We start from the raw sequence: 24043 nt of genomic DNA, 5'->3' as shown, positions 1-24043 counted from the left end.
ATATAAGGCAAGTGATATTTACACGTAGCTCAGCCATCCACTCAACAAGAGGATACAACCTGCCCACCCCCACCTCTCCCTCCCCGTCTCTCCCCGAGCACCCGATGCACCAGCCCCACCCTTCTCTCTCCCCGCCCTGATCACCCCCCTTCACCTATCACGCCTACCCATCACCCTTATTCTTCACGATATCATCCCTCAGTGTTTCTTCAGTTCGCTACACGGCTGCCTCTACGTGTCTGCAGGACTGTGAAGGTTATTGCGGGGAGAGAGTCGATGGTGACGGCTAGGTGGTGGTGGTGGTGGTGGTGGTGAGTTGGTGTGATGGTGATGGCGGTGTGGCATGGTGGGGAAGGTGGGTGGTGACAGTGGTGTGGCTGTTTCAATAATTGCATACAGATAAGCATCACTGTTCTTAAAGGACCAGTCCATGTAAAGAAATCAATATAATCCAGTGGATGTCATGACATGACCAGGAGGGATTTCCATCATGACAGCAGGTACTACTTCAATCACTACACAGCGGCGCCAAGGTGCTGTAATGCCATGCCGGGGAGGCCTGTGCTCGTTGGCATCAAGGCTGCGTTTCGCCTCACCTGAATTTCGCTGGGAAGACGTGATGCGATCATCGAAACAGGCGGGACGGGGCACTATAGACGGGGTGGACGGGGTGGACAGTGACCAGTGACGCGTGCGGGCAGCGGCCGCCTCCCGCAGTGCACCACTTCCAATGCGAATATCCAGGTCGCGGTGACCCGCGAAGGAGTGAGTGACAGTAGAAGAGATGTGCAGGGTTGAGGCGGACTGCGGTTCGCTTAGAGAGCGCACCAATTGATTCCGTCCTTCTGACCCTACTCTAGGAACCGACCCTGTGCCCGGTCCCGGTCCCGGTCCCGGTCCCGGCCCCGGCCCCGGGCCGTGTCCCCCCGTCCATCCAAACATAGGTTCGTCTTCAGAAGAAGAACATGAAGACGACGCTGATGACAGACTGCTTGGGACAGAGGACGAGGAGGAGGCCGGGGAGGGCGGGGGTGTGGGAAAAACATGGGACTGAACACAAGCACCACAGCCACAGGTCCGAGATCCCTCACACCCGGTGCCAGTTTTGGAGTGATAGTTATAGCACATAGGGAGGTACGGCTTCAGTGTCACTATGGTACCGCCCCCTTCGCCTTCAGTCGCCATGGGTGGAGGCGAGCCGGGGACTGGTTTGCGGTCTTTCTTCCTGCGCTTCCGAGGCTTGATGATGCGGGGCAGGCAGTTCTCGGCATGGCCCGTGCTCCCTTCGTCGGAAGTGACGGACACAGCATCGCTGCCGGCAGCAGGAGAGCCCTCCATCTCTGAGTTTCGTGGAGACCGCTGAGGGCCTCTGCTGGCCAGGATGAGAGGGGCGCCTTGGGTGTGGAGGGCCAGGCGGGCAAGGGGCAGCCGCTCCAACTCATCTCCGTTTTCAGGAGTGCCACTGTTGTCCGAACCATGAACAAAATCACCAGGTTTCCCAAACCGTTGGTTTCGCTGTCCCCTTTGCTGTTGTTGCTGCTGCTGCTGCTGCTGCTGCTGCTGCTGCTGCTGCTGATGTTGATGTTGATGTTGTTGTTGTTGCTGCTGCTGCGGGTGTGTGTGGCGGTGGAAGTGTGGTGGGCTGGAGTGGTGGAGATGGTGCTGAGGGCGGCCCTGGTGAGGGCTTCGCATGGATCCGCGACGTGGCAAGAACGAAAACAGTGGCATCCCCGCCAGAGCAGAGCCACCCTCCAGCATGTACCCGGAGGACTCCAGCGGCGACTCCTGACTTGAGTCCTGAGGCGAAGGTCGTCCCCGGGGGTGGGTGCGACCCCCCCGAGGCTTAGAAACAATGAGGCACGAGCCGCGGTATCTGTCTACGTCGTGCATGATGCCGCTGCTCCCCTGAGATCCTTCAATATCACAATAAGTAGCGCCGTGTTTCAGTGATCACGACATGCTGGGTACAGTGCGTGCTGGCAGCCTCCCCCCGCCGCTGCTATCAACACTACACAAAGGCTCTAAACATCATCAGTTGCACTGTGGGAAAGAAGTCACGTGCAGACCAAGCGATTGGACGGAAAGAGCAACACCGCTCACCACCTGCTGCTCAAGGCACACTGAGCGACGGTGGCTCACACTGGCTCTGGCTGCGCGGCGAGACCCAGTCCCGCAGCCCCGCACTTCCTCTTTCACCATACACTAAACTCGGCCATGCTCAACTGCCACACGTCGCCACCTCCTCCACTAAGCTAGTAATGCGATCATATACACATGGGTAGTACGCATTCACATTACGTATTACTGAATCTTCACTCTATCTACAAGGGCACCCGTATTTGTACCCACTAACTCACTCTCCGATCATTCTGGCAACGCTCACAGTGACACGGACACGCTTGTAACGCGACTTTCTATGAGTCGTCCGGAAAGTAGCAGGGAGCGCGTCGACGTCACTGCACCACGGCAAGAAACACCACCAGTTCAGTAAAATAAAGAGAAACTTTTAACCTCTTGATGGCACCTCACCTCGCTGCGCCAAACAGCAGTCAGGGGCGTAGCATGGCCTGCTTGTCTTCCCGCGCCCACTCACTCACACACACACACACACACACACACACAGACTGCTTTGCTACGCTCACAGCTCACATATACAACGAAATTGTGGCTACCGTGCGGTGCGGTGCACATCATGCGACTCATGACAAACCTACCCACGTCCAGAGAGAGAGAGAGAGAGAGAGAGAGAGAGAGAGAGAGAGAGAGAGAGAGAGAGAGAATTTTCATCTAATAATAAAGTAATACTACATTTCACTGTTAGCTACACTTCCATTATAAGAGTAAATTTTGCAATCAGTGATCTCTATCATATGTAATGGCTTCCGTTTATATATATATATATATATATATATATATATATATATATATATATATATATATATATATATATATATATATATATATATATAGCAAGACTTCTTACAGTAAATTCCACTACACATTTCAGAAATCCTGCTCTGGCATCTACGTAGTTAATCACCCACATCGCTTCTACAAATTAATGGTAATCAGGAGTAGCGTAGTTAGAGCGCTTTTAATATAATATAATCTTATGTTCTAATTTAGATCCCTCCATTAATCTTACAGCTTTTAAATGGAGCATAATAACTCGCTGTCTTTATTTTAGTGGAGTAGCGTAGTTAGAGCGTTTTTAATGTAATACAATCATATGCTCTACTTTACTGATCCATCCATTAATTTTATAACTTTGAAATAGAACACAATATAAGCTGTACTCGCCTTTATTTTTGTGGTGCTTTGTTGTCTGTTACATCCTTTCCACGAGAGACCAACAAGACAAAGACTGTGAATGATGTGTGAGTAGATGAAGCTTTCTTTGTCTACGCCATTCAATGAGAGATAACCTATACTCAGTAACTCTTTGCTCTCACTACTACTTTCAAAGACTACAGAGGTATTGGCAAAGTTCTCAAGAGTTTCTTCTGATGATAATCTTGTTACAGCATCACTAGAACTATAAAAAAAAAAAAGAGCACTTTGAGCATAGTGAAGGAGCGACAGTTGTAATTCAGAATATATAAAAACAAATATACAAATTTTCAAGGCCAATAGAATAAAAAAATTGTTTAATCAATTAACATGCATTTCAAAAGAGGAGCCAATTACAAATGGTTACAGTAAATCATCCTCATTATCATCTTCCTCCTTATCCTTTATTTTTTTTTTATTCAGCATCATTATTACCATGTCTGGCTCACAACTCTCAAGGGAAGCCGCGTAAAGGATGGCCGTGGTGGCGGTGTCTCCCCTCAGGCTTTGTCTGTTGCTCATAATTATGTAACTCTACCTCTGGTGCCACATTACTGCTTCCTTCATCTGTCCCTTTGTTGCACACCTTTTTGTTATGTATTTATGCACTCTCTCTCTCTCTCTCTCTCTCTCTCTCTCTCTCTCTCTCGTAAGTCATTTTATCTTGTAACTTCAATTACGCACGTTCTTTCTTACTTTTTTTTTAATGTTCATATCTCTCTCTCTCTCTCTCTATGTGTGGTGATTCTTACTTTTTTTTCTGATTCCAATTAAGCACGTTCTCTTTCTTACTTTTTTTTTTTTTAATATTCGCAGTCTCTCTCTCTCTCTCTCTCTCTCTCTCTCTCTCTCTCTCTCTCTCGTCTTATAGCCTCTACTTCAATCATAAGTATGCACTCCATCAATCGGTCATCAGTACCTCTTCACAATGGCATTATCAGTGTTTGTGGACTGAATTCTACTCAGGTAAGCCTGAATTTCACTCTTACTTTAGCAGTGGTGTAGTACCTGGTGACCTACAGTCCTACTACTCACCCAGGTAGGCAGGCATTATACCTGCCTTCCCAAGGTGATCATGTTAGTGTCCTGCCATTCACATCTTGTATTTTTTTTTTCTTTTATTTATTTATTTTTCTTCACTCTAAATTCCTCCCATTTTCTTCTCCACTTATCACAAATGTTCTCATTCAATTCCTCATTCTTTCACTCCTAGCCTTCCTACATCCTCCTACTACATGACATCCGTAAGTGAAGATGAGAGTTCAGGGTCTTGGCAAGGTCAACCTCCCCGTGTACAGTCAACCATGTCCTAATAACCATATGAGTTCAATTTCTCTCTCTCTCTCTCTCTCTCTCTCTCTCTCTCTCTCTCTCTCTCTCTCTCTCTCTCTCTTGTCTACTATAGGCCAGAAGTTCTAGGTAAACATCATTAACAATAAGAGTACTGGCAACATTCAGGTAAATTATCATGTGTAATTTTGATGATCATCACCTCAATTACTTGTGAAATTTTCACCAAACAAAAAGTAAACTAATCAATTTCATGATTAATTTCAGTCAAATGACAAGTGATGCAGCACTCCACACATCAACAGGGCAATGGATTCCTGTCTTATATCAAACAGAAATATTCAATAATTTTCAGCATGGTTCAACAACATGTAAAAAGCTAATCCCTCTGGCTATTTCTCTGCCCAGTCCACACAGCCGGCATCACAGATGGAGAGTCTTCAACTTGTTCTTGATGCCTCAGTAAATGAAGGCCATCCCATCTGAGGTGCACACCCAGTCAAAAAAAGGTTGACAAGAAGCACTCTCTAAAAAGAGTCAAGCATCATATTTGAAGGACAGACTGGGCAGCATCAGTTAATGCATTGAGCCAATATAATTACATATCTGTCACCTCTAACCACAGTCATAACTGATCAGACAGACAGACATACTGATCTGCAGGCACACAACCAGAGTTAAGACAGTGTTGTTTTATCACTCGCCACACCTGAACCACACCGATCAAAATCAAAAGTAAATTAATAATGAGGTAGTGCTTTTGGAATACAACTAAGCAATTTGAAAATCAACCTTCTGCTGTTTGGAAAAAGATACGTTTTACTAACTCTATGAATGAGAAAACTTGTCCTGTGAGGTTCTGGAACAACACTCATGAGGGCTCAAATGGTAACATAGAATAAAGATGGTTTAACATGAATACTTAATGGAATTTGAAGATTATAGAGCTGATTGCAACAATAATTAGCTCCCAAGTAGCGGACCTCGTGGCAAGCCTCTTGATAAGAACCATTCTCTCAGGATAGAGATTTTTAAAGAAAACCGTTTTTTTTTTCATTATTGTAACTCTTTAATAATTCACCAGAAATCATGAAAACTAAAACCTAACAGTTACCCATTATTCTTCACATGGGGCATAGTAATTTGTGGTAGAATTTTAAGTACCACTGTTCATCCAAAAGTCAAGACAGGACCGTACATCAACTCCCTGGTTGCAGACACATGCCAATCTTTTCTTTTACTACCATTTCTTCAATTAGCCTTCTCACATCAGACATAACTTTTACATCCCTTCTCTCCTCTACATCCACTTTATTTCTAACTACAACCTTACCACATGCCTTGCCCAGAATGATCAACATACTGATTTTACGCCATGGAGAACTCTACCAACCAATATCTCACATGCTTTGATCTCCTTCCTACACTCCCCTCAAGGACTCCCTGACAGCTAGAACCAGCCTTGCTCATTTTACAAAACAGGAATACCACAAGAAAACCCTTATGACTTCTCCTTTCAGTTTCCCTAGAGACAGAGGTTCCTGCCATATACAAGTCTCCTCCAGTTGTTTTATGTGACTTGCATCCCTTACAGTTCAATCCTTACCCTACTTGTCAACTCTACCATCACCAACACAAGCTTCCATTAAGAGTCTTACCTGCTAAATTGTCCAGCATGTAGGAGAGGAGCTTCAGTGTCCCGTTGCTATCTGAATAAACAGCTTGAATTTCCATGGTGAGTGGATTCCCTTTGAGGCCAATATTTTGCAGATTAAAAAGTTTGCCTATTTCATATGGCAGGACACGCAACTGATTATTGTTGAGCAGCAGTTCCCTGGAAAAAGATAATGAAGTATCTTTAATATACTGGTTCACGTGTCATTTATAACCACACTATAAAGAGCGACTGTATAAATCGACACCATCTGATCAGAAGTCAGTATCAATCATAATAATAAACGTGAGGTGTAATACTAATCCATTAATCAGGACATAATCACAGGTTAAGTATTTATGTATGAAGCTCACACCTCCCTTGAAAGCTAGCTAAGACAGGTCATTTGTACACACACACACACACACACACACACACACACACACACACACACACACACACATTCCCTCACATCATAGCTTTAGGTTAGGTTTAGTTAGGTTAGGTTTCAAGGCTAGGTATGCAATATATACAACAATTTCTGAATTAGGACCCAGTAAGTGTGTCAAATTTATCCTTGCTGCACATAACAGACCTACTCCATTTTCTGCATCTGACCTAATCTCTAGTTTAAATGAGGGATAGATTATACAGTTACCAAAATACATTCTATAAAACAGTCTGACATCCCTGTAAAGATGACCAGCAGAGGGGAAACAAGTGCGCGCAAAAACACACACACACACACACACACACACACACACACACACAAAATATACACAAACCTACAAACTTTATCTATAGCTAACTAAATGGAAATTCATCTCAGCTCCCGAATGCCTGTGGGAGATGATAATATAAAAAAATTCCCTCAGTATTAAGGCAAGTTACACAAGTAAACTAAGCTTCCTGCTGGTGAGGTCAGAGAGGATCTGCCCTCTTCCTATCCCCTGAGAGTTGAGATTAATTTTAAACCCTTCAGTACTGGGACGCTTTTTTACCAGGAGTCTTGAGTGAGATTAGACGATTTTATTAACATTAGCAAAGGTCTATGGGGGCAGAAGATTAATAGTCCAGTCTTCATTATTTTAATCTAGACATGAGTTTCTGAAACTGTATAAAATGGTCAGATAGTAAGCAGAAAAATATGGAAACGCGTCATGGTACTCAAGGGGTTAATACAATTTCAAGGGCAATAAATCATACCTGAGACGAGTTAATTCACCAATTTCAGCTGGGAGGCTGCGGATTTTGTTACATGACAGGTCAAGATACATTAGGTGTTCCAAACGAGCAATTTCAGCAGGAATGCGAGACAAACAGTTGTCATTCAGGTACAGAGATGTTAAGTGCTGCAAGGACCATACTGCTGGACTGATGTTTCGAATATTTCCTGAAAAAAATTAGAGGAAAAATTATCAAGAGTCAACAGAGCCTCATACACGTGTTAACCATATATTGTATCATCAACACTAGATTATCACTAAAAATTCAACATGTTAAGTGTCCTTCATGACTAGACAGTGAACACCTAACTAGAACACATTCACTGAGCAGTTAGACAAATACAATATATCTTTATTTCTGTTTCCTATTGCAATTATATTTTCCTTGGAATATCTAGAGTGCAACTTGATACTTCAGCAGCTGGCCAGCTCACCTGTTATCTCAAGTTCTGGCCAGAAAGACTTCTTGCCAGCACCAACCTCTTCCTGACCCATAATGGTGTGCGTCCGCACCCTGTGTGATTTGGATTCCTTTCCTTCCTTAGGAGTTCTTGACATATTTCACCCTGGAAAGAAAATTTCTACATCAGCAATAATGAATAACGTTAATTCACCAAAACAGGTAAACATTCATCACACCACATTGTAAACTACATATTCAATGTCTTCCAGACTTAGCATCTCTCCACCCAAATTAAAAACAAAAGAATGTATAATCGTTGTTTTTTACTTTAAGTAGGAGGAAATCTGGCCCAGGAAAGTCCCTGCTTCATGTTTCCAAAAAGTAGCCATACCTTTACACTGTTGCTTAGTAAAATGTTCAGTTCATAAGTGTATAGGTAGTTTTCAAGTCTCATTTGTTCCATATGGTAGGATAAGGACAATGCCAAAATAAAAATATCATGATTATTATTTACTTACTATAAAACATTAGCTAACATATGGAAAAGAAAATTAATACACAACTTAATATAATTTTACTATTTACCATAAACCAGTAAAAACATCACTTCTCTGAGTTTAGAACCACTTAAAGGTCCCATACATTTGAGGTATTTCAATGCAATTACCCCTTTTTCTAAGCTAACCCTCGCCCCTTTACACCAAGACACAGGGGGTGGGTCAGTCTGTCACTCCCCCACCACCCACCAAAAACAATCCTAGTGCATCCCGGCCCCTGAAGAAATCACTGCAGGGAAAGAGAAAAACTGAGGATATCTCGAAAACGCGGGGAATTAGCCTGAAAATAATATAACACATTTGTCCGTTTTCTGACTAACTCCTCTCTTATCTATTAGGGAGCTTGCAGTGTAAGTGGTCCTTTTCTAATATTTTGTTGTCCTTAGTAAGTTTCCCTCTTGCATAAATAAATAAATAAGAGAAAAATGTCTTAGAATTCCCTAAAACATGGAACGGTAACAAAAAATAAGGAGTAAATTAAATGTCCAAATTGTAGCATCGTATCTATTCATACCAGGAAAGGGAAAAACCAAATATCTATCTCAACTTTCACAGGTAATGGTAACAGTAGCCCGTTTTACTATATCGTCTAAAACACCTTTTCTTCCCCATCGTCTAGTGACAAGGTAACGCCATTAACCCCTGCCAGCCTTCAGCCCTTACCTATGTACATTTATTTATCCTGCCTCTAGCGCCACATTAACCCTATCTCCCCCTAACACAGGTGAGGCAAGGTTGGAGAGCAGCCCTGTCCCACCTACAAATGTGCTATGACAGGTGAGACCGAAGTGAAATCAGCTGATCCTCAAATAACCTTCGTAAACATTAGCAGGTTACGGCAGACAGATCTGTTCTCCTTATATCCCCCTTATTTCTCTTCTTTCCCCGCTTATTTAGCGTCTTCATGAGTCCCTGGGTGTTCATAGTTACCTGCATTTAATATAGGGTCACTTTCCACGGAAAATCCAAGCTGAAATATTCAACTTTCTATCGAGTTTCTCTGTCCTTCCCTCAGCCACTGAAGAAACAAACAATCATGGCGGCGGGGAGCCAATGGGCCGCCCCCGCCATGTTGCTGCCACCAGCCCGCCACTACCTCAAACACCCTAAAGTACAACCTCTGTCTTTATCACCTCTTATTATCCCAGTGTTTCTCTTCCACTGGCTCTTTTCCCCCAGACTGTTTCTCCTGGCGAAGTTTGACCTCTCAGATGTTTACTCATGTGGACATCTTTATCTTTTCTTATCTATTTAGCTTTTAATCACTCAGTCTTATGATGGTTTTAACTCAATGAGCTCCTATTACCCTCTGATTCTTCCCTGATGGGTCTTTTCCTCCTGGCAGCTCTCCCTGGGGAAGTTTGACCTCTTGGATGTTTCTTCTTGTGGGTATTCTTTATCTTTCCTCCACAATTAATCACTCTTATGAGCCATTTTATCTCTGTCAGCTCATGTTGCACTCTTGGTTCTTTACTAGTGGTTCTATTCCCTCTGATTGTTTTCCTGATGCTTGTCCTCTTACAGATGTTAAATTTCTAATTGTGAACTTTTTTTTATTTCTTGTGTACCTACATATGAATTAATTAGTTTCCAATTACCCTTTTTTTTTATCTCTATATGATTATATTATTCCCATGGTTCCTTCCCCTTGATAGATTCCTCCTTTGTCTTTTACTATCTATTATAATTACCTTTTATTCACTTTTGTGGACAAACTACCAACGTATTCTTAATTTCCATTTACAATTTCTCAGTCTACCTCATTCTCAGCTAACTTATTCCGCTGTAGCTACGTAGATATAATTTTTAAAGACATTTCCCAACGTATAGTTTCTCCTCCCATCCTTAAATATGTAACTATTAACTTATCTTTTTTCCATAATATAGCTAAGTTACCCCTGAAAATAAACCGCGAATACTATTCATAGATATCTGAAATAATATAACCCTTCTTTCTGATGTATATTTATAATATTACATGTGTCAGCATCACGCTACATAGAGTCAGGGAGGTAACTACGTAGTGCATTATATCAAGGTGTCTGATATCTCTTATCTTTATGAGCGAGTGTATTTCCGCTGTGCTGTTGACCTCCGGCTTGGTGAAGGCATGCCATCATTCTACTACTATTAAACACACACACACACACACACACACACACATATATATATATATATATATATATATATATATATATATATATATATATATATATATATATATATATATATATATATATATATATATGTATATATATATTAGTTTTTGCAAGGCAGTCGTACCTAAAACAATAGATATTGTGGGAGTCGTTCAATTTGATTTGGCTTGATGCTCATTATCATTAATTTCTATGACATATACTACGGTCTGCCTCACAGCTCTCCCACTTTGTTTTTTTTTTTACCTGTAAGTCTATTCTGGGCCATCTCCACAGTTATCTTTGTTATCAGTAATACTAAACTATTACTCTGTCTAACCAGGAACTTCTTTAGTAGTACTATTTTTAAATATTTTATACAGAATCTCTATAATTGATTAGTCAGTAGGGTTTGTACAACTTTCTTAGAACTGCTCAGAGAAAAAAAAAATGTGCATATAAAATTTTTATTATTAATTTACCTGATCAAACATTTCAACATTTAAATTTCAGAGAGAGAGAGAGAGAGAGAGAGAGAGAGAGAGAGAGAGAGAGAGAGAGAGAGAGAGAGAGAGAGAGAGAGAGAGAGAGATGGAGGAATCATGTAAGATTCACTTAACACATTCAAGTTAAAACTATCAAGAATTCAAGAGATAGAAAAATTAAATTTGAATGCATTTTCTGACTGTGAAGGAAACCTGAAAGGATTAGATGCTGTTTTCTTATCTCCTACACTTCCTTCAGAAAGATTTCCAAGCTCATTGGAATCAGAGGTACTTGTTCCTCCACCCTTACTTTCACCATGTTCAGGTTCTTTGGTATTTAATGCACTGGAACTTTCACTATCTGGCAAATTTGGATCTTCAGCTGGTGGAGTCTTCTCAACACCATCTTGAAAGTGCATTGGAGGCCCAGTAGTAGTGGAAGGGGAGTGGATTGCTGACTTTCTAAGGAACATAGATTTCTCTGGAACAGCACTGTGTTTCTTCAGTTTAGGTGCCTCTGCAAAAATCAAAATAAAAGACCCAAGCATGTTACTGAAGCTCTTATTCTATAACTGTCATTCAATTAATACAATCTTTGATGGCTGCACACTTCCCTCTAAAATGCTGCTGCTCTAACAAATGACATGCATTGAACTATGATATGACAGTGAGGGGAAAGAACATTATGAAGAGACAAGTTCACCACACAAATTACCAGTTTTCATTTTGGATTCCTCTTCTACCATTTTAGCTCGGTAATCACCAAATAAGGAGTTCATCAGTTGCCTCTTTTTAATGTGTGATGCCTTACTACTTGTCAGGGTGCGATGTGATTTGGCCATATCCTCTTCTACAAATACATTTAAATATGCATGAGTCTTAAGATACAGACTAAGGAACTATGTTGCATTAGTCATTAATTTAATCAATATCTACAGAATTCCTGATTTGTGAGACAGATAACATAAACATAAGTTCAATCTATTAAACTTCTAACTGGTGTGAAATAATTCAATTGACAAGTATAGTGAAATACAACAATTTAGTGCTATCTCAGCTGAACTTTGTTTTGTCACCATTTTGTGTATCCACAAATATCAATATGAGTTATAGAGTTCTACAATAGTATATAGACATAATGTCCACGCATACTTTCTTTGATGGAAGCTTTCTGCATGGCTGCTTCTATTTGCTGCACACACCACTGCAGCTCAACCTTAAACTTCTCTGCTGCTTCAGCATCTTCTTCCACAGCTGGGGACTTTTTCTGGATTGCTTGTTTGCTGGGCAACTTCTGTTTACTCTGAAAGATTAATAAACATGAAATTGTGAAAAATGTCTGACTATTGAATACAGTGGATCCTGTGACATCACATGGTTGTAATAACGCAAAAAGGCATTAACGGCCAGAAATTTTAATAAAAAGTTAAATTGGAATAACAAGCGAAAACTAGAATATTGCAAGTGGGTGAGTATTTCCCAGTAGGCAAGGTGGGTGGGGGGTGGGGATTTACATGACAAATCTGGTAGCCTGCATTTACATTGTTTTTTCTTGATGCAATCAAGATGCGAAAAATTGAGATCTGAAGTACTGCACTGGAACAAATTATTTCTGCTGTCATGGACCCTACTGTATATAGAAAAGATTCAACTTTGTTAAGTTAGTGATGGCTTTCATGGAGAATTGCAGTTCCAGACTAGCTAGGCCCACTGCCTGCCACCATAACTTCTAAGGTTACTTCAATGGTCAAGCAACAAAGGCCAGGGATCCCAATTCTTCCCGAAAGCCAGTCTCTTATAACAATCTAGCTCTATTTTCTAAGAGTTTACATTACATTTATGTTAAGATTTACTGCACTGTATGGAAAATGTGAAAATATCAAACAAATCATTTATATCAGCATGAAAAGGGACAAGAATGACAGCCAGTATCACCTGCGGTCTCCTGGGGGGCATGGCTCAGCACCTGTCCTAGCACCCTCCAGTGACGGGTGGGTCTCGATGGGAAAACTTGATTCTGTGTGTGTTAACTGCTTGAGGTGGTTCCTTATTCCCAAGCAGTACTCAGGAAGCCAAAGGGTATTCTCGTCACTGGCTGAACACGACAGTGCACGTGCATTTGTTTACTCTTCAAGCGTGTTGACACAGAAAGCTCTCTGAGTTCTCTTTGAGGGCGTCGACCCACGAAATTATAGGTTTGCTTCATATGAACATTAAAAAAATATACCAAGCAGTATACTGGTGATCGTTATGATTTTTTTTTTTATTTGGCTAATAAGAGTAGATATAATATTAGCAATTTTATTTATTTATTTTTTTTTTACGAAAACTGGCACCTGAGAGGGCCTTTTTTCACCCTTTTCTGTTGTCTCTATTACTATTGGACATTGTCATTTACTCAAGTAGATAAATAATTCTTACATTATTTTTTTCACGAATCACTAGATCGTTTGACTAGGTACACCTTGTGGACTGGTAACTCAGTGGCAGTTTTCTTTCAGTCTCTAATATACTTGGTTAAAGTCCTTATCATGGAGTCATATATCTGACTGTGGTCATGTGGTACCGTTATGAAGGCAGAAATGAGACACATCACCTCAACAACCATAACAATCCCCTAACACGCTAATCCCTCATAAGGATCCGTATATCTACAGATCTTCGCAGCCCTAACACCACCAACCAACAACAACCATAGATCTTCGTGGCTACCAACAACAACCACCTTGAGAATCACGAGAGCCTGTATATTTTTAGTTAATGGTATTCAGAGATAGCACCCCCTGCCTTGCCGACTGACAGCAGAGGTCCAGGTGGGTAGACAGATAATTGATGTATGTGTTGTAATGTTAGCTGATGTTGTAATGTTAGTTATCATAGTGAAGTAACGTAGCAAATGAGTTATGGTGCCCTTCCAATGTTGGGTTCACTGACCAAATTTGTGGATGGAGATTTGGATAGATGGACGTATGGTATGACAGGATGCATGGATGAGTGAATGGAGGTGAGGAAAATTGGATGGACGGGCGTATGAGTAGATGGGTAAATGAATGGACGGAAATATGAGTGGAAGGATGAATGGATAGCTGAATGGACAGACATATGAGTGGATGAATGTATGAATGTATGGGCAGATATATGAGTAGATGGACAAATGGACAGATGGAGGTGTGGATAGATGGACAGACATATAAGTGGATGGATGGGTGACTGAATAGATTAGAAAGTGGATAGCTGGATATATGTATGGGTGTATGAGTGGATGGATATATATGTTTGGATGAATGGAGAATTAGAGGAATGTATGGACGAATGATGGATAGATGGATGCAGATCATAGTGTGGTAAGAGGGATAGAGGGGGAATTCTCAGCAGTGTCATGTATTTCCTTACCAATAAGTTGAAATATGATCATGACATCAATTTATATCTCAGCCATCATGGGGCTGCCAAATTGGAATGTAAATTTACCTATATAATTGTGTATGGCTTATTACATTCATATATTTTCTTTCAGGATTAATTTTCAGTAGTTCAGTAATGTCTGGAAAAACTCTAAACTTCAACATTGGAGTGCTGGGACATGTGGACAGTGGCAAGACTTCCCTGGCCAAGGCCCTGAGCACCGTGGCCAGCACTGCATGTTTTGACAAGAACCCACAGTCCAAGGAGAGGGGCATTACTATTGACTTAGGCTTCAGCTCCTTTGTGGTGGAGGCACCTGAACATGTGCAAGCTGGTGGATACGAGAAGCTACAATTCACACTGGTAGACTGCCCAGGTCATGCCTCTCTCATTAGGACTATTATTGGAGGAGCTCAGATAATTGATGGTATGATGTTGGTAGTGGACATAACCAAAGGTATCCAGACTCAGACTGCAGAGTGTCTTGTCATTGGTGAGATTCTTTGTGATAACCTTCTTGTAGTTTTTAACAAAGTTGACTTGATACCCCAACAGAAACAGAAAGCTACCATTGAGAAAATGACAAAAAGATCCTACTCACTCTTCAGAAGACAAAATTTGCTAACTCAAAAATTATTGCTGTATCAGCCAAACCAGGAGGTGCAGAGGCATCTGGTGAAAGCCCCATTGGAGTGGCAGAGCTTATAAAGGCAATGCAGGAGTCCTCGTACATTCCAAAAAGAGACTCTGTGGGCCCCTTCCTCTTTTCAGTTGATCATTGCTTTAGCATCAGAGGACAGGGCACCATCATGACGGGCACTGTGCTTCAAGGCATGGTGGCTGTTAATGATACTATAGAGATTCCCAGCTTAAAAGTGACCAAGAAAGTAAAATCAATGCAGATGTTTCGACAGCCAGTGGAGAAAGTGTCACAGGGGGATCGGGTAGGTATCTGCGTGACACAGTTTGACCCAAAGCTGCTGGAGAGAGGCTTGGTGGGCACTCCAAGTGTTATCAAGACAGCTTTTGGTGTCCTTGCTCAGGTTTCCAAGATTTCATATTATAAACTTCCAATTGAAACTAAAGCAAAGTTTCATGTTAGTATTGGTCATGAGACAGTCATGGCAAAGGCATCATTTTTTGGTGTAGAAAACCATGAAAGTGCAGGGGAAACATTTGACTTTGACTGCACATACAAGCACCAACAGGAGCTCCTTGCACCAAAGGACGAGGATGGTGTCACCTCTCACTTAAAACAGTTTGCTCTCCTTGAGTTTGAAAAGCCAATTCAGATTACTCCAAATTCCTCTTTGATAGGTTCAAAACTTGATATGGATGTGCACACTAACATGTGTCGTCTTGCATTCAAAGGAGAGCTCCTTGAAATATTCACTGATAAAAATTATCAAGAGACTCAGTTGGAAAGAATCAAGGTCTATAAAAACAAAAGCAAGGAAGGAGTGGTAGAGCGAATGGCTAATGAGAATGAAATCATTGTCAAAAACCTGCTCAAGAAAGACACCAATAGCCAGCTCTTTATAGGCTTGAGGGTGAAGCTCTCCACAGGTGAAGAAGGAATAATTGATGGAACATTTGGGCAAGGAGGCAAAGTGAAAGTGAGGATCAGTAGTGGCCTTCAGGACACCACCAAGATCCTTCTGCAAAAACTCTCATCAGGAAAAAAGAAAGGCAAGAGTTGCCAGGAAAACCAACCTTCCCCTGATAACAACTCAGAACCTGTGAAAGTTATTCTAAATTTTAAGAAATATGTATTTAGCAACAGTAAAAAAATAGTGCAAACTTGATTGCCCATGTATGTGTACCTAACTAGATTATTTTGTGTGCTGCATGATTTCATGTTGCTTGTGATAACTGAAGACATGGCCAAATTTTGTTTGTTGTTTGTAAAGCTATTGAGAAGTTTTTGACAAAGTTTTGATACCTTTTATTGCTAGATAAATTGATTGGATGAAGTCATTATATATCATTCATCCAATGTTATTCTTGCATCAGATACATTTATACTTGATATAACTATAATAAAACTGCAACTGGTACCTAAGGCATTTCCTATACTATGTGTGACTGTATGATAGTTTTCAGCAAATAATTGATGAGGCAGATTTAATGTGTAACTAAAACAATGACCATTAAATTAATATGATCACTTACACAAGAAAGAAAAATTAAGAATTTATGTAAAAGGAAAAGCATCAAATGGTTCCATAATTACCAACCACTCAATTACAGACACAATATCTAGATTAATACTATGTTCAATTTTAGTTTATGGCCTTATAAAAACTACACAAGATGAGGGAAAGGAGAATGCATTTATAATTCAAACAATAATTAACACATGATTTATTAATAATAGTGAATACAAACAAGAAGATATGAATAAATATCTATATTTCAACAATATTTAATAACCTAATATATAAACTGAAGATTACCACTATTGAATAAATGTGGAAATTATCATCTTGGAATAATATGTGTGTGCTTATAGTGTTTTGGTAATTCATAATATATTACATATGAAGGATCTGAGTTTACCTTATGGTGTGTGTGTGTGTGTGTGTGTGTGTGTGTGTGTGTGTGTGTGTGTGTGTGTGTGTGTGTGTTACCATATATAAATTTCACTCACTCACTTGATTCCTTTGATCTCTTCAGGAAATTTCTCCACCAAGTTTTGTCAGCTGGAATTCAAGAAAAAAAAGTCACAAATAAAAAGAATAAAAAAAGATCAAAATAATAAATAAAAAAAAGATAGATTTACATAAATGTTTACATCTTCATATATCTAAAATAATTAAGACTAACTTTGGCCTCCTCTCACATTTCAAGTCCATACTCACCTGTAACTTAAGACTTTCTTTTTATGCAAGAGGGGAAGCTGGTCAGAAAAAGAAAAAAAAAAAAGCCCACTTGAATGCCATTAAAATAGAATTAGCCAAAAGTCTGGGGAAAATGTCTTGAAACCTCCCTCATAAAAGAAAAGTATCTCTGAAGTGTGCTTAACTAACTCACCTGATCAAGGAATTGCTCTGGGTTGACCACATCAGTACAGCCGTATATTATTCTCTTGTTACTGGTTCCAGACTTCTTCTTTGCATAGCTCACCAAGTTTCCATACTCCATGTAGTTTCCACCTCCTACCACCATCACCACTGCTTCCTGCAACCAATACACAATATCCACTAAGAGTCAGATTTCTTGTAAGCATAATATTCTATTGTTAAATATCACCACCACTGCTGTTTTTGCAATCAATTTTACATCCCATTCATAACAGTGTTGGTGTTGGTAAGAACTCAAGACAGCAGGATAGCCAGGAAACAATGTGCACAGTCCCATCCACTTCCATTGCTTGCTGTGAACTGCTTGCTTCCACTAGTATCCGAAAGAAATCCTGCCGATCCCTTCACCACTCTCTACTTACTCATACCTCAAACCAACTGGGATGTGTTGAAACTGACAGGGTGGGTTACAGCAGATGATTCACACACTGGTAATGCTACGTGATGAACATGCGTAGAAGGGACCGTACATATAGATAGTGTCTCAATACTGAGACACATTTTTACCTTGAGATTTGTGTACCATTACACCATTTTATTGGCATTAGGAAGGGTCTATGGAGGTCAGAAGATTAATGGCCAGAGTCTTCATTATATCAATTCTGCACATAGGTTTTTGAAGCTGTATAAAATCACCAAATAGTAAGCAGCATGAATATGGAAACACATCATGGTACTGAAGGGGCTAAATCTATTATTCTATTTCTGTATCTGGTTTGTAGTAGTGTTTCATCTAATGGCAGACTTGACATCACCTGGAATGGAGTACGGGTGCGAGGGACTGCTCCTGAGGTGTCTCCGGGCCGCAGCAGCTTTGGGTCAAAGTATCGATACTCTTTTTCCTCCTCACTGTTTTTAAGTTCCATTAGATGGTCAACTATTCTTGTAAGTGGAAGTTTCTGTGAATAAAACATATGTCATGGCAGAATGATAAAGACTATTTCTTAAAGCTTCAATAATTGTGTCTTTACAGAATAGTCAAGTGTTAGAAGCTGCAGTCTCACAATCCAAACTTACATTTTCCTTGAGTACAAAATTAACCCCCTCCACAACTAAGGCTGATCCTTGATTCATAAGTTTGGAGAACATGGACACAGTCTTGGCCACTCCTCCAGTATATTCTGACATACCTCCTCCTGCTGTCATCTGTTGGCAAAATTTTGGTTATTTGTCTGAAGCCAAGCAGGGTCCATTTCTAAAAAAACATTTAATAAGAAATATAAACATTTTTAGCAAACATATGACAGAAGAATCAACAGTATATATCAATCTGCATGACACATCACCTTCATCAGAGACTTCCAGCGTTTCAGGTACAGAAGAGCTTTTGTGTTCGCATCTGCCTCAACTAAGGCAGTGGCATACTCATTAAATTCAGCATCTGTCATGTTAGCTGCACAGAGATACATGATGAGGAAAATCCTCATTTTATCCTGAGGACTCCCACAATCTGGATCTTTGATAATCTGCAGGAGGAAAAAATTATACACTGAAATACTAATGGAGATTGAACTCTTCCATTACATAGAGTATGTAAATACTGTACTGGCATGCATATTCTTCTCAAAACTCTTTCTAATGAAAATACATAACTTCAAATAGACATAAAATTCAGGAAGACATCTCACCTCTAACAATGGTCGTTCCAAAGTAGCTCGGCCCATTATTTTTTCTTCTGTCTCAAAGAAAACATCTAGCTTTCGAGACTTGATGCTGTTTAGTAATGCTGTTAAGAAGAAAATTAAGTACAATATTTAGTATAAATTACTAACTTTATTTCAGCATACAAGCTTATTTAGTAGTGAATGTTACACTTCCCTCAAATGAGCTGAAATCCTGTCCTGCAGATTTACAGCAAAGCATGAACTTATATTATTTATATACAGATAAACTTCATTATGAAATACTTTTAACTTACCCATAGCAATGCTCATGTGCTTGTCAATTTCTGTCTTTTTCTTTATCAACTCTGGCAGGGAAGTGATCGCTGATGTTAACTTTGCGGTATTGTCACTCAGAAGATCAATAGCATCATCTCCAGGCAGATCAGCTTTTAGTCCCTTGATATGAGACTCTGCTTTCTTGTATTCCTCCAACTCTGCCTCTACTGCTGCTGCAACATCTGGGAAGGCACTCCCTAAAGGAAGAAGAAAACGAGTGAGCATAAATGTTCTCTATATATTCATGTTTTCACTTCTCTGGTAGTTTATTTAATATAAGGATTTTTCAGCAATTCTTAACAAAACCACATCTATAAAATACCTTTATGAGTGGCCCAAAAGTTATCCGCATCATTCAGATCATATTCCTTTGTCTTTGAGCGTGCAGTGGGATGGGCCTGATCCTGTTCTACCAGGGTGATGCGGTTGAGGCTGAGGTTGAGCACGTCGTGAGTGAGGGCCTGGTAGGTCCATGTGTGGTGCAGGGGTGTTGCCAGGTCCACATTGCGATCAACCAGAACCAACAGTGGCCTCTGAAAACTATCCAAGAAATTGAACTCGAGTGATTTATGACAATTAATGCCAGAAATCTGATTTATATTAATCATTTCAAAATATGGTAAAATATAGGAAAAAGATGGAGATGAGGAGGAGAGAAAGGTGAATTAATGTGAATCAATTTTATTTCACAAGAACTAAGCATCATGGATGCTTAGTTCTTGAGTTAGCAGGATCTTTTCATAACCATAATTTTCAAGTAGCATTTCTCAAAACACTTGTAACATAAAATGTTCACAACAATGTCACAAAAATCTAGAGTTTTTGTGGTGCTCACCCCTAGAACTGACTGATACACACACCAAAAACAAAGAAAAAAAAGAAACATCTTTACCTCAATTGGCCTGCAGCAAATGTGTCTGTTCCAAGTCCAGTGAAGAATGAGTTACGTGTGTCCCTCAGGTTCTCTCGTAGCTTTTTGTCCAGACGTTCACCAACACTCTCTGCTGCGTTTCCCCGCTGACACCGAATGATTGGCACCTGACCTGTGGCATGCACCTGTCAGCACTCAGGGCTTATGAACAACTATATGGATGGAAATCTAAATAACCTTGATCTCTGAATATGACAAAGGATGAGCTCAGGTTTCATAACAAAGAGCAGAACCACCTGCTACTCACCTAAATTCACAAAGACAGAAAACAAACTATCAACAATTGAATCCATGATGAGATCAATATCGGAGTCCTTCACATCACCGCGGTTGACGGCTGCAAAATTCAATACATTAGTACCATGGAACTGAAAAAATAACAGAACACAACCACACACACACACACACACACACACACTTATATAACAAGAAAACAAAGAATATCAATCTACTTGACATCCATTTACACCTTACACTTCCCTTTCATAACTTAACTCCTACAAAAAATGTGGGATGCTACTTGAACCAAACCTACTCACCATAATAAGAAAGAGCTTCAGAGCCTTGATGTTTTAGTGTGAACATATCTTCTTCCAGGCTGATGAAGTTCACATACTGATCATACACCTGCAGACAAAGAAATTACAAGAAGTACCTTAGAAACACGTCTACTCTGAAAAGTGTAACATAATTCATAATATAATATAACACTCAAACTTCTTTCTTATGCAGAACAATGTAAAGGAATGCATTTCTGACACATCCCACTGCTGTTCAAGAAGTTAATGGTGGGATTACTTCAAGGATTCAACTTCAGCTCCTCCTTTACCTTCTTTATGCTAGCCTGGCATCCGGCCTGAAGTGCTGCTAGTGCCAGATCCTCCATCTTCTGTCGGCTTATGGGAGAGATGAAGTTGAGATAGTAAGAAGAATAAAGTCCGTCATTAAAGTCCTGGCCAATCCTGATCAGATTCTCTTCAGTCGGCTGACAGAAGTAAATGGCTGGCACATCTGGTACTTCTCCCCTCTCACTATGCAGAAGCCTGGGAAAGGAGCACCAAGAAAGAATTACTTTGTGACACCAGATACATGAACTAGCACAGGACATAGAGGAAAACTGAAAAGAAATATAACTTTCCTCACAGAAGTATAACAGCATAGAATGGACTTATTAATGAAACTGTGTGTGCCAAGATAATCAATAAATTTAAGAAAAAAAATGGAGATTGGAAAGTATGAGCCTAGTGTAGTTCTTTTCCTGTATCTCTCACACACACGCATATACACACACACGCACACACATCTTCAATGATACATATTACAAACAAAAACTAAATTATAGCTAAGACATTCACATATGCTTTTAAAACACTAATTTGGATTCTACAAGCTTTCATTATTCACCACTACAGAGTATCAGTAACAACTCACAAGTGCAGCGTGACACCCATTTCTCTGAGTTCCTTGACAGAGAGTAGTGGGGAGATAATATCCTGGCCATGTTTGTCATATATGAGCACTGAGAAGGTTGTATCGCTGCCAACTGAGGTGCTTCCTGTGGCAGCATTCAGGTTTATCATACGCCGTAGAGAGGCTGCAGAAATACATATTCTGGATGAGAGCTAGGCAAACGTTATCAGGATTGTGGATACAAGATTAGCCTACTCATTCTCTGCCACTGACCATTCATTTCTCGGCATGATTCTTCTAGGACAGGTTATGTGAAGAAAAGTAATAAATAAATAAATAAATAAATATAATCGTAATGTTAAGCTAAATTCCGTAGAGTTTTTCAAGGCCTATATTTCGGGGATTTCATCATTTCTCATCTACCCAAAACATCTGAGTCCCCACATATTATAAACAATCCCCTCACGGTGGATATGATAATGTTCTCTCATGCACTACATATGAGATCACACTACATACAAGAACACTGCATTAATAACCATAAGGGATATTATTAATGACCGCCTCAAGAAAACTACCAGTCAGCTGATAACACCACGCCCCTACAAGATTAACTGGTAAGGTAAAGGATCTTAATACATACACCTAATCCCAAAATATACAACTTCGGACCAGAACATATGAATAATAATAATAAAAAATTTTGCAACCAACTAAAAATTATCAGAAAGGCCAACTGGTTTCATCTAAACACGCCTGGAATATATCAAGGCATAAAGTCAAAGTTGCTATTTCTCTCTGAGGTTTAAATATGTAATTCTGAAGTGGGATATAGTGTGTACATTACCTATCTGCTTTTCCCTAAGAGACGAGGCCATTGTTTGTTGACGTTGACGTGGAGGCGTCGACCGTCTTCCTCTAGGGACGGTGCAAACTGCAAGTGCAAAATCGCTCACGGGTTTAGAATATCTTAGAATTAGAGAATGAAACGTTAAAAGGAAAAGTTTGTGATAAAAATTACGAAAATATAATTACAAATTACCTTATTTGAAAATTGTGATGATATAAAAAAAAAAAAAATCCCCAAAATTTAGTAAGGCCTACGTAGGTAAATGAAAAATGTGACTACATGTTAAAAAAAAAAAAAACCCGAGTTACGCTCCTTATTTTCCGTCTTATGTCCATGTTTCGAGGCTGTCTACCATATAATGTGACTCTAAAAGACTTGTAATAGTCGTGGTATACCGTGCCACGAAGATTCAGGCGGTAAATCACACATACAAATTAGAAAATAGAGTGTTTTCCGGCTGCGGTGGACTTGGGTGAGAGGTGAAAAGCTGTCTTTTGGGCAAACCTATGGCTGAGCAAGGTCATGTACACTACATATGTAAATAAACTGTAAGTCAGGTGAAAGTTGGCCTGAAGGTTGATTTTTCTTGGTAAAACAATTACTTAACACATGTCAAATACTCTCTCTCTCTCTCTCTAAGTTATATAATCATATAAATCTCTCTCTCTCTCTCTCTCTCTCTCTCTCTCTCTAAGTGATATAATCATATAAATTGATCTCTCTCTCTCTCTCTCTCTCTCTCTCTAAGTGATATAATCATATAAATTGATCTCTCTCTCTCTCTAAGTGATATAATCATATAAATTGATCTCTCTCTCTCTCTCTCTCTCGTTTTGGGTGTAAGATGCCTTTGTAACAAATGCCGCTGCTGCCACCTGTTGGTAGAAGGAAGTGTAATGGAGTAGAATATCAGTTACTGGGTAAATGGTCCATTACAGGACCTTTGTCTTTTTCTTGTCCATAAAGTCAAAATCCAGTAAAAAGCGGTCCATTTAAGCAAGGGTCAAGTATAATGTCCTGTCCTGTTGGATCTCTTTCTCTCTTCTCTCCTCTCCCTCCTTTCCTATTCTCTTTCTCCATTCTTCTCCCATTGGTCACATCACATCTTTTCCTGTTCATCTGGTCTTGTTTTTCACATCCCTTTCATTGATCTCATTCCATTCACATCTCTTCTCTTGCTCATCTTGCTTGTTTTATTCGCATCACTCATCTCGTTCATATCACTGTACTTGCTTATTTACTCTTATTTCACTCTTGTCATATCTCATTGTCATTTACCAAGTTTCCACTCTCTCTCCCATCCCCTCTCTTCTCCCCTTACTTGCATTTCCTTCCTCTCTT

General features: G+C 40.1%; 5 protein-coding genes across 11 annotated transcripts in view; 1 reads left to right on the top strand and 4 right to left on the bottom strand.

Annotated features, from left to right (window-relative positions):
• Positions 1-2518, bottom strand: part of LOC123515508 — an 83385-nt gene extending 80867 nt beyond the window's left edge. Inside the window, exon 1 of one of the 4 annotated variants that reach the window (XM_045274180.1) lies at positions 597-2518. In XM_045274180.1, the coding sequence (XP_045130115.1) occupies positions 597-1890 (1294 nt within the window). In that variant the 5' untranslated portion in view covers positions 1891-2518. The remainder of the gene's footprint in view (positions 1-596) is intronic. The other 3 variants (XM_045274179.1, XM_045274183.1, XM_045274181.1) reach the window with 3 other exon arrangements.
• Positions 2519-3300: 782 nt separating this feature from the next.
• Positions 3301-9543, bottom strand: LOC123515510 (CCR4-NOT transcription complex subunit 6-like). Of its 3 annotated transcripts, none has more exons than XM_045274188.1 (5): positions 9391-9543; positions 7935-8066; positions 7481-7667; positions 6279-6454; positions 3301-3535 (listed from the first exon to the last, which is right to left on the bottom strand). In XM_045274188.1, exons 2-5 carry the CDS (start codon positions 8056-8058, stop codon positions 3519-3521), a joined length of 504 nt encoding a protein of 167 aa, XP_045130123.1. In that variant the 5' UTR covers positions 8059-8066; positions 9391-9543; the 3' UTR covers positions 3301-3518. The 3 variants fall into 3 exon arrangements, with proteins under 3 accessions (XP_045130123.1, XP_045130121.1, XP_045130122.1); XM_045274186.1 differs by lacking the exon at positions 3301-3535 and adding an exon at positions 4447-5147; XM_045274187.1 differs by lacking the exon at positions 3301-3535 and adding an exon at positions 4447-5102.
• Positions 9544-11107: 1564 nt separating this feature from the next.
• On the bottom strand, positions 11108-13274 carry LOC123515424 (UPF0488 protein CG14286-like). 2 transcript variants are annotated; one of them, XM_045273974.1, is made up of 4 exons: positions 13019-13270; positions 12236-12386; positions 11799-11933; positions 11120-11600 (listed from the first exon to the last, which is right to left on the bottom strand). In XM_045273974.1, the coding sequence occupies exons 1-4, from the start codon at positions 13037-13039 to the stop codon at positions 11245-11247; spliced, it is 663 nt and encodes a 220-aa protein (XP_045129909.1). In that variant the 5' UTR covers positions 13040-13270; the 3' UTR covers positions 11120-11244. The 2 variants fall into 2 exon arrangements, with proteins under 2 accessions (XP_045129910.1, XP_045129909.1); XM_045273975.1 differs by lacking the exon at positions 11799-11933 and having other exon boundaries at positions 11108-11600; positions 13019-13274.
• Positions 13275-13560: 286 nt separating this feature from the next.
• On the top strand, positions 13561-16545 carry LOC123515421 (selenocysteine-specific elongation factor-like). Its single transcript, XM_045273969.1, is given in 3 exon segments — positions 13561-13896; positions 14601-15068; positions 15071-16545. Coding segments are annotated over 2 exon segments (1668 nt in total). The 5' UTR covers positions 13561-13896; positions 14601-14623; the 3' UTR covers positions 16294-16545.
• A 291-nt stretch (positions 16546-16836) lies between these two features.
• LOC123515420 (sec1 family domain-containing protein 1-like) lies at positions 16837-22794 on the bottom strand. Its single transcript, XM_045273968.1, has 14 exons — positions 22700-22794; positions 21874-22036; positions 21272-21485; positions 20982-21069; positions 20690-20779; positions 20404-20554; positions 19834-20051; positions 19490-19708; positions 19200-19297; positions 18858-19037; positions 18589-18717; positions 18327-18470; positions 17522-17668; positions 16837-17190 (listed from the first exon to the last, which is right to left on the bottom strand). The coding sequence occupies exons 1-14, from the start codon at positions 22728-22730 to the stop codon at positions 17161-17163; spliced, it is 1902 nt and encodes a 633-aa protein (XP_045129903.1). The 5' UTR covers positions 22731-22794; the 3' UTR covers positions 16837-17160.
• Between the last annotated feature and the right edge of the window lie 1249 nt (positions 22795-24043).

Source organism: Portunus trituberculatus, chromosome 39 (genome assembly GCF_017591435.1).
Source record: "Portunus trituberculatus isolate SZX2019 chromosome 39, ASM1759143v1, whole genome shotgun sequence".
NCBI lineage: Eukaryota > Metazoa > Arthropoda > Malacostraca > Decapoda > Portunidae > Portunus > Portunus trituberculatus.
Note: the sequence above shows the minus strand (reverse complement) of the source record. Positions and strands in the feature narration are given on the sequence as shown.

Bases quoted from the DNA above. Each gene is read 5' to 3' on its own strand.
- LOC123515510 (XM_045274186.1), bottom strand. From the start codon at position 8,058: ATGTCAAGAACTCCTAAGGAAGGAAAGGAATCCAAATCACACAGGGTG. The intron at 6,455-7,480 runs GTATGATTTATT...ATCTTTTTCCAG, and splicing joins GGTGAATTAACTCGTCTCAG to GGAACTGCTGCTCAACAATA. The intron at 5,148-6,278 runs GTAAGACTCTTA...GACTCTTTTTAG, and splicing joins CATGCTGGACAATTTAGCAG to AGAGTGCTTCTTGTCAACCT.
- LOC123515424 (XM_045273974.1), bottom strand. From the start codon at position 13,039: ATGCCCCCCAGGAGACCGCAG. The intron at 12,387-13,018 runs GTGATACTGGCT...TTAATCTTTCAG, and splicing joins TGCCCCCCAGGAGACCGCAG to AGTAAACAGAAGTTGCCCAG. The intron at 11,934-12,235 runs GTATGCGTGGAC...ATGTATTTGTAG, and splicing joins GAAAGCTTCCATCAAAGAAA to AAGAGGATATGGCCAAATCA.
- LOC123515420 (XM_045273968.1), bottom strand. From the start codon at position 22,730: ATGGCCTCGTCTCTTAGGGAAAAGCAGATAG. The intron at 20,052-20,403 runs GTAAAGATGTTT...TTTCTTGGATAG, and splicing joins TTTGCTGCAGGCCAATTGAG to TTTTCAGAGGCCACTGTTGG. The intron at 17,669-18,326 runs GTGATGTCAAGT...TATTGGTTGCAG, and splicing joins GCACCCGTACTCCATTCCAG to GAAGCAGTGGTGATGGTGGT.